The 9028-nt window shown below is 53.4% G+C and overlaps 2 protein-coding genes across 11 annotated transcripts in view; one reads left to right on the forward strand and one right to left on the reverse strand.

Moving 5' to 3' along the window:
* The window catches only part of Tsc2 (TSC complex subunit 2), a 34819-nt gene extending 32651 nt beyond the window's left edge, over nt 1-2168 (reverse strand). For all 10 annotated transcript variants that reach the window (XM_076840386.2, XM_076840388.2, XM_076840385.2 and 7 more), the window contains exons 1-3: nt 2085-2168; nt 1459-1625; nt 3-89 (exon numbers count right to left, since the gene is read on the reverse strand). In XM_076840386.2, the coding sequence (XP_076696501.2) occupies nt 3-89; nt 1459-1596 (225 nt within the window). In that variant the 5' untranslated portion in view covers nt 1597-1625; nt 2085-2168. The remainder of the gene's footprint in view (nt 1-2; nt 90-1458; nt 1626-2084) is intronic.
* A 60-nt stretch (nt 2169-2228) lies between these two features.
* Nucleotides 2229-8874, forward strand: Nthl1 (nth like DNA glycosylase 1). The gene is made up of 6 exons (XM_076840417.2): nt 2229-2406; nt 3421-3659; nt 4376-4546; nt 5317-5476; nt 8465-8570; nt 8647-8874. Exons 1-6 carry the CDS (start codon nt 2295-2297, stop codon nt 8768-8770), a joined length of 912 nt encoding a protein of 303 aa, XP_076696532.1. The 5' UTR covers nt 2229-2294; the 3' UTR covers nt 8771-8874.
* The last annotated feature ends 154 nt before the right edge of the window (nt 8875-9028 follow it).

Here is a 9028-nt window from a genome sequence, read left to right on the forward strand (position 1 = left end):
ACCTCTTCAAACTTCTTAGTTTTTGCAACTTCACAGATCTGCCCTATCACTCTGATGCGATTGTTGAGACCACATTCAACACTCAGTTCCTTGAGAGAAGAAAGAAAGAAAAGGGGCCAGCACTCAGACTACGGGTCTCCTTAAATGTCAATCACAAAACTATCCTATGAACTGCACTTTCCGGCCTGAAGATCTGTTGCAGATCTTTACGAAATCAGGATTTGCTTACTATTCTACCTTAGTGGACAAACAATGGGGCAACATTGGGGCTGGGGCTGTAGCTCAGTGGTAGAGCGCTTGCCTTGCAAGTGTGAGGCACTGGGCTCCATCCTCAGCACCACATAAAAAATAAATAGGGTTGGGGATGTGGCTCAGTGGTAGCACACTTGCCTAGCATGTGTGAGGTTCTGGGTTCCATTCTCAGCACCACATAAAAATAAATAAAATAAAAGTATTGTGTCTATCTACAATTAAAAATATTTTTAAATAAATCTAAAAAAATATTGTATCCACCTACAACTAAAAACATTTTTTTTAAATGGGCAACTTTGTTTTTCATAAGAGCAAAGTTTTTATGGAGATACACCACTGTAATAATTTTAAACTGTGCAACTCTAGCCTCAGTACATTCTCAATGCTTATAAGCATCTCCACGAATTACAGAACATTTCCATCATCCCAGAAGAAAAGTACATACCAATTCCTTCCTCCCCTCAGCCCTAGTAACCACCAAACTGCTGTCACTACTTCCTTACCTTCTGGACATTTTATGTAAGGGGACTCACACATCATGGGAACCTCTTGTGACTAGCTTCTTTCATTTAGCATGTTTTCAAAGTTCATTTATGCTGTAGCATGTCAGTCAGTGTTCTATTATTTCTACTGCTGAATTACACCTCACTATATGAATGTACAATATTTTATTTATATGCTTTACCAGTTAATGAGCATTTTAGGTGTTTCTGAGTAAGAAATTTTACAAGTACAAAAATTCACTTACTTATGGGCAAATATGGTGCCAGACATGTGTTTGGGGAACTCAAACATATCTTATTAAGGATGAGGATGGGGGTGTAGTTCAACAGTAGAAGGTATACTTAGCATGTGCTAGGATTCAACCCCCAAGACACACACGCACATACACACACACACCCCAAAAAATAAAATAACGACCTACTTCTCCCAGGAACTCACAAATTAGCACTTAATCCCTAGCCATATCCCTAACTACCTGTGAATGTGAAGTGGAAGTCAGGACACATCAATTACATTGGGTTTTCTTGCATCTCTAACACAAACAATCAAAAGCAGGTCACCGAGATCCTGACATTGTGTCCTGAAGAAGGACATATACATGACTCCAGAGTGGCCCCGTGCAGAAGGTCACCAGCAACCCATCTCCTTCAGAACATGGAGAAGGGCCACCCAGCCTTCCTACTGGGCAGGCAGCTCACTCACTCTCAGGATTTCCGCTGTGATGATAAACTCGGTCTGTTTGCCTTCTGCGGATCTAGGGCTTGGCCTTGGTGTTCCCAGTCCCAGCAGAATCTTGAACTTTTCCTTCAAGCCTGAATCTTTGCTTGCTGGCTTGGCCATGGTGGGCAAGGGCGCACGAGATGACTCGTCTGTGCAGAAGAAACAAAAGCTGGAGACACCTGACTGACAGCTCCGCCCACCTGCCCTGCTGCAGACCTTCGGACGCTCAGACCCTAGGTCTCTAGTGGGCATAACCTTCCTCTTTACAGCCCCTGAGGTCAACTCAACCACAGCCCAGCTGACCCGGTCACAAATATGCCTGAAAGAGGCCGGCTTGGTCTAGCGAGTTGCCTGGGTGCAGGGGGCGAGGGCAGTGCCGCGGCATCCAGGAGTCCGGACGTTTGCCACGGCTCTCCGTCTCCGTCTCGCGGGGACGTCCAGAAGGAGATCCGCTCGCACCGCCATAACTTAACGCCAAGGTGTGCTTGGAGCCCCGGTGCCAGGCTGCGGCGGGCGCGGGCAAGGCCCGGGCGCTGCGGGGCCCGCGGCCGCCGCGGACCGGCCACACCGCGGGCCGAAAAGGAATCAGGGCGCCCCGAGCCACTTACCCCGCGCGCCCCTCACGCGCAGGGCCGCCCGCGGCAGTAAGGGTGCACACCCCCGGCCCCGGAGCCGCCGCCGGAAGCGCGACCCGCACTTCCGGGGGTGGGGACACTCCACGGGCCTGCGCAGGGCTTGCCGGGAACCGTAGTTCCGGGCGCGCCGAGCACGTGACTGGGTCGCGGAGCCCCCTGGAAGGGTAATCAGCAGGGTCCGGCATGAGCGCAGGGTTGAGGATGCTGACGCGCAGCCGGAGTCGCTCTCCACGAACCAGGCCACGCGGGGGTGGGGAGGAGCCCGCGTCAATCCCGAGACGAGAAGTGGCGGCAGGTAGCGCCGCGGGAGGAGAAGGGGGCAAGGGGACCAGGGCTGCAGGCTAGGATCTCGGGCCGCGCGGCAGGACCCTCACCCATAACATCGCCAAGCCTGCAAACCCTACGTGTGGCCCTGCGAATCTATCTTAGCCCTTGCCCAGAGGTTGGGGTCCACAGGACTGGGTTCTGGGCGAATCCGCCCCCCTCCCAACCTGGTCCCGAACGAGAACGTTCCCATCCCACCGCCCTGCCTCCCAAGGACGCTCCACGTGTATGTGGATGAATGTAGAGCATAGCGGACCGGTGCTCCGACGTGCTTCCTCTCAACCAGGCTAGGTGCCAAGAACACACCTGGCCAGAAGTGTTGTCCCCCAGCTGGACGGTGACTCAGAGGAAACAGGAAAGAGTGTGGCATTTGTCCTGTAGCCATTAAGGACCTACTATGTGCCAAGCAGGGGACTCAGCTAGACTAATAGACCCCTGCATTTCTCCCGCTGGGACTTCTGCAGAATTGGCCAGAGTAGGATTCCCACAGGCAACAGGGGTAGTCCAGGCAAGGAGACCCTTTGGGGCAGAGGCATGCAGGGGGAACTTGTGCTGTGGGAGCAGGCAGGTTAAGATGCCTGCCAGGTTGGTGGAGCTTTTGAGTTCAGCACGAGTGCAAAGGAGTTCCAAAAGGGAGTGACACCATTCCAATTTGGGCGTTAGAAAGCTCTCTTGGATGTAGCTTAGAAGACATTGTTGGAGTCTAGGGATGCGGCTCAGTGGTAGAGAGCTTGCCTGTAATGCATGAGACCCTGGGTTCCATCCCCCGTGCCACCAAAAGAAAAAAGACATGCTGTGGTTATCAGGGTAAAGGTTGTTCCTGTTGTGCTAATGTGTGTGCACTGTTAGGCTGTGGTGCCCTGCCTGCAGAGGGCAGAGCACCCTCACTGTCTTAGAGGAGGAGGGAGTCAGCAGATAGGCAGCTCCCTTAAGATATCCTCACCTGTGGCCTCTGCACAAGGAACTGAGTGACACTTTTTTGCAGAAGGAAGAAAAAAACACAGGCCTGGGAAGTGTCAGCAGAAGACACAGAGGCTGCAAGTGGCTTATGAGGCCTTGGATGGTGAGAAAGGTGAGGGAGCTGAGCCCCTCAAGGTTTCTGCCTGGGAACCCCAGGGATGGCAGCAGCAGCTAGCCAACATCCGCACCATGAGAAGCAAGAAGGATGCACCTGTGGACCAGCTAGGGGCTGAGCATTGCTATGACCCCAGCGCTCCTCCAAAGGTAGGCAGGGGACTCATCTACTCAGTGACTCCCCTCTCTTCTAAGCAAAGAAGATGCTTGTTTCCTCTCACACCTCTGGCAGGGGACAGCCTGAGATCTGGCAGCTCTTGGCTGTTACCCTCCCTTGCAGGAAGTTCCCTGGGTAATGTACTAGCTGGTAACCCAGAGCATAGGGCAGCATCACCTGCTTCATTGTGGCCACTCAGCTAGTCAGAGATACCTATGGCTTGGGGCCTTGTGCTCTGCTTTCTGCTGGGCACAGTGCTGATTCACAGGGGTGCATGGTGATGTGAGAGAGGGAAAGTTCCCTGTATTTCACTGACCTGGTGCCTGGGGCCTTAGCCCAGCTGGAGTTCCGATCCCTACTCTGCTGCCTGGGGACTTTGGTACTTGAATCTCTGATCTTGTTTGCTTAATTATAAGATGGATAGTGTTGCTCTCAACAAAGCAATAACAATAATGATCATAGTTGGTCATTCTTGAGTAGTGACCATCCACCTGATATAATTCTAACTACCTTGATAATTTGATAATTTATTTGATCTTCACACTGGCCCTACCAGGCAGATAGTTATTCTCCCCGTGCTATAGGTAACAAGATAGGTATCACATATACCCTGTAACAAATAAAGGTGGGTAGAGGACTTGGTAGGGCCTGGCCTCAGGGGTGCTCCCATGACCTTCCACTACCCCTGTCCCTGTCATTTCACAAGCAGGTGCGGAGGTACCAGGTGCTGTTGTCGCTAATGCTGTCCAGCCAAACCAAAGACCAGGTGACTGCAGGTGCCATGCAGCGGCTGCGGGCCCGGGGCCTCACAGTGGACAGCATACTGCAGACAGATGATAGCACACTGGGCGAGCTCATCTACCCTGTGGGCTTCTGGAGGGTGAGCCCAGATTAGGGCAAAAGGGGCTTGGTGACACTGGCCACAAGAGCCCCTTAAGCCACAGACTTGCTGGGTAGGGGGGGCTGGACCATGGGGCTGGTGACTTGTCCCTGGGGCTCCTTGGCCTTTCCTGTTTGCCCCCGCTTCCTTCCTCTACCTCCCCACCCAGCTGCCTGCCCTGCCCTTCCTCGCCTTCTCTTTTGTTTACTCTAAGTCTCCCTGAGTGAATCACCCCCTTCTCCAGATCTCCAAAGAGACCCTCCCCCACCCCACAGAACACTGGGTGGTGGGTGGGTGGAGCTGCTTCCCTTTGGCACTGGTGTGGGCTGCAGTCTGTCAAACAGCTTTTAAATAGCCCTCTCTACTCAGGATGGGAACCACCCAGCTGGCCTGACAGCTGGTGGGGGAGCCCCAGGCACTAGCTCTCCTTCCTAAAGACCCAGGTGCTACCAAGCCCAGCTCCTGGAAATAACTGGCCTGCTCAGCCTGGCCAGGCCTCTGAAGGGAGTGCCAAGACAGAGGGACACAAGCTGGACCACACACATATATCATTGGCCTGTGTGGGTGGGAGGTAGGGGCTAGGATTGCCTTGGGCCTACCTGCTACTGCCCTTGGCTCCTTCCCACCTGGAGGTGGGGAGCAGGTGCCTCTACATGGGTCCTGGGCAGGTGACAGGCAGCTCTGGGCACTTGTGGGTCTCCCCAGGGTCTTGTCCTCCCGATTCAGGCTGCACATACCCCCAAGGCTGATCCTTCCCTGCCATCTTTCAGAGCAAGGTAAAATTCATCAAGCAGACCAGCGCCATCCTGCAGCAGCACTATGATGGGGACATCCCAGCCTCTGTGGCAGAGCTGGTAGCACTGCCAGGTGTTGGGCCCAAGATGGCACACTTGGCAATGGCTGTGGCCTGGGGCACCATATCAGGCATAGGTGAGTGGCATGGCCACAAAGAGGGAGGGGCCAGCTCTAGGTTGGCTGGCTGCTATTGGGCTCCCCACATCAATCCATGTGAGCTCTAGCCTTCTCATCCAGGAAAACCCAAAGGGTCAGAAAGGTGTTTGCTGTGCTAAGCCACCCAGCAGTGGGTATTTATGGTAGGAACTCACATTTACTGAGCACCTACTATGTGCTAGACTCTGTAAGGGGCCCTTGGAGATAGCCACAGGCTAGGGACAGTGGGCAAGGAAGGCCTCACCTGTGGTGGTAGCACTCCTGGGGCATGGCATTTGCTGTGGAAGCTGACCCGGGCTGGGAGCATCTAAGAAGATGTCCTGGGAAGATGGCAGCTGAGAGCTTTGGGTAAGGCAGGATAAGCCAGGCCAAGAGAAGGAAGCACAAGGTGGACCCTAACCACCACCCCAGAACTGCTTTCTTCTTCTTTTTCTTCTCCTTTTTTTGGTATCAGAGATTGCTGATGGGTCTTTGAATTCGTGATCCTCCTGCCTCAACTTTCTGAACTGCTGGGATTATAGGCATATGCCACTGTGCCCAGCATGGGCTGCTTTCTTCTTGAAGCTTTGCCCAGGGAGTTGGGACTCATGCAGCTGCATAATAACGGGGCCAACCTGCCCAGAAACCAGGGTTTGACCCACCCTTTCTGTATACCCCTGACCCCAGGCTTCTCTGGAACTCCTATCCAGCCCAGAGGAATATCCTCTGGCAGGTATCTAAGCTGACAGTGTCTCCCAGCACTCCCTGGAGATTAAGAGGGTAGCTAGGGGCCCAGAGCTTTGGTTGGGAGCTGATTACCACCTGGTGAGGCTGGAGATCAGCAACCCCTGGAAGAGTCAGGCCTGGGCAGGAGTGTGGCTGTCCCCACCCCTACCTCAACTCCCAGTGCCACTGCCACCTCTCACCAGATACTTGAGCTTATCTGGGCACTGTCCTCAGCTGCCCGTGTCCTAGGAGTAGTGCACTTAGATGGGGGAAGGGCCTCTGCCCATGGCCCAGACAGGGACTGCTTTGGAATAGCAGACAACAGGAGTGTCAGAATGCCACCCTCCCTGCAGGAAGACCTGACCTGCCTTTTAGGGGAGGCAGTTAAAAAGCCAGAGCCAGCCAGGCTTAGTGGTACATACCTGTGATCCTGGCTACTTGAGAGACTGAAGTAATAGGATTGCAAATTCAAATTCAAGGCCAACCTGAACAAGTTAGTGAGATCTTGTCTCAATTTTTTTCTAATATTTATTCTTAAGCTTTAGATGGATACAATATCTTTATTTTACATTTATGTGGTGCTGAGGATCGAACCCAGTGCCTTGTGCATGCTAGGCAAGCACTCTACCACTGAGCCACAACCCCAACCCAAAACTTTTTTTTTCTATTTTTTGTAGTGCTGGGGATTGAACCCAGCGCCTTGTGCATGTAAGGCAAGCACTCTACCAACTAAACTATATCCCCAGCCTTCAATATATATTTTGTGTGTGTGTGTGTGTGGTGCTAGAGATTGAATTTAGGGCATTCTGTATACGAGGCAAGCACTCTACAGCTGAGCTATATCCCCAGCCCCTCCTGTCTCAGAATTTTTAAAGGCTGGGAGCCAGGTGCAGTGTGATGTAAACCTGTAACCCTCAGGAGGCTGAGGGGAGAGGATCACAACTTCAAGGCCAGCCTGGGCATCTTAGCAAGATCCTATCAAAAGAGCTGGGGATGTAGCTCAGTGATAAGGCACCCCTGGGTTCAATTCCCAGCACTGTAAAAAATAAAATAATTTTAAAATGAAAAGCCAGAGCCATGGGGTCCAGGAGCAGGTTCTAGTTGTGCCTGTCCCACCTGAGCAATCTCAGGTCAAGTACTTGGCCTCTCTGAGGCTTTGACTCAAAGCTGGTAAAGCAGTAGCCCTCCTTAATCACACAGATACACCAAAGACTTGCATGCCGTGTCCTAAGGAGCATGGTCACCTCTCTTACAGAGGAGAAAAACCCCAGGACGGGAGCCCTTAGCCTTTTTGCTCTGCCTGCCCCCCAGCCAGTTAGCAGTAAGGCAAGGGAGCAGGTGCAGGGATTGCCTTTCACTGGCAAAGCCCTGGAGAAGCAGGGCCATGGCTACTGCTGCCAGGGTAGCTGGGTAGAGACCTGGAGCTGGGCAGAACCCCTGCAGTGGCCAGCTGACAGAAGCAGGAGCTGAAGCCCAGGTGGACTGCAGCTGCAGTAGATCAGGCTACCTTCCCTGTTCTGTCCTTGACGGATGTAGTGGCAAGTGCTGGCTCTACAGCAGTGACCTCAGGCCAGCCTACCGAGCCAAGCCACTGCCATGCCACCTGGTGCCTGCAGCCAGTGCCTAGACAGGGAGATAAAGCAGAGGCGGAAAGGCAGGGCCTTTCCTGGGTCAGCCCTTGGTCCTGGGGAGGCTGCAGGCTAAGAGTACACACAGTTTGTGTTGGTTTCTTTGTTTTGTTTAGTGTGCTAGGGCCTCCTGCATGTTAAGCATGCCTCTACCACTGAGCTACAACCCTAGAGAGCACTTCAGAGTAAGAACCCTGCCCAGCCTCAGCTTTGCTTTGTAAAGATTTACTGAGCTGAGACTGGTAGATCTTTTGGTGCAGAGTCTGACCCCCAGCTAGCTGTTACCATTTTGGGGTGATACATAGCCCAAAGAAGATACCACTCCACCTTCCCAGCTACACCAGGATTGGTGGGAATGGGTCAGCCCAAAGCAGAGAACCCCTAGGCACTCCCAGTGATGGGAAGGATGCCTGAAGGAATTACCCACACTCTTCCAGAGAACTCCAGGTCCAGCTTGGCAGCCAAGATGCAGCAGCTGCTCTCATACCTGAAGCCAGGGTTCTGTAGTCCCCCACCCCTGCTTGGAGGCCTGGGGGCTCAGCCAAAAGATGCCTTCAAGGATATGGGGAGGGACAAGGGGCGCCATCCATCTGGCAGAGTGTGACCCTGTTCACCCCACCCCATTTCCAAGTAGCAGTGGATACACATGTGCACAGAATCGCCAACCGACTGAGATGGACCCAGAGGCCGACCAAGTCCCCAGAGGCAACCCGAGCCGCCCTGGAAGAGTGGCTGCCCAGGTAAGGCAGGGTGGGGTCCCTGTAGGCAGGGCCTTGTCTCTCTCCCTCTTTGCTAACCCAGCTTCTATCCCCACAGGGAACTGTGGAGCGAGATCAATGGGCTCTTGGTGGGTTTTGGCCAGCAGACCTGTCTGCCTGTCCACCCTCGCTGCCAGGCCTGTCTCAACCAGGCCCTGTGCCCCACTGCCCAGGGCCTCTGAGGGCTGTGGGCTGTGTTGCTTTGGCTTCTATCTGTGAAGTGCCTTGTTATCTTGCTCGGGGGTGTGGGGTGCAGCCTGTGAAATAAAGCAGGGAAGTATTTGCAGTTGGGGTCTGGCTGACTTCTGTCCCTGAGGTATAAGAGCAGCCCAAAGAACGTGTGGATGCATACATATGCATGTCTGAAGCAGGGTTTCCTGGGAGGCCATGCTTTGTACTTAGTGGGGGCAGGGAGAGTAGCGTACATGAACCTAGGAGGT

Source organism: Callospermophilus lateralis, chromosome 19, assembly GCF_048772815.1.
Source record: "Callospermophilus lateralis isolate mCalLat2 chromosome 19, mCalLat2.hap1, whole genome shotgun sequence".
NCBI classification, from domain to species: domain Eukaryota; kingdom Metazoa; phylum Chordata; class Mammalia; order Rodentia; family Sciuridae; genus Callospermophilus; species Callospermophilus lateralis.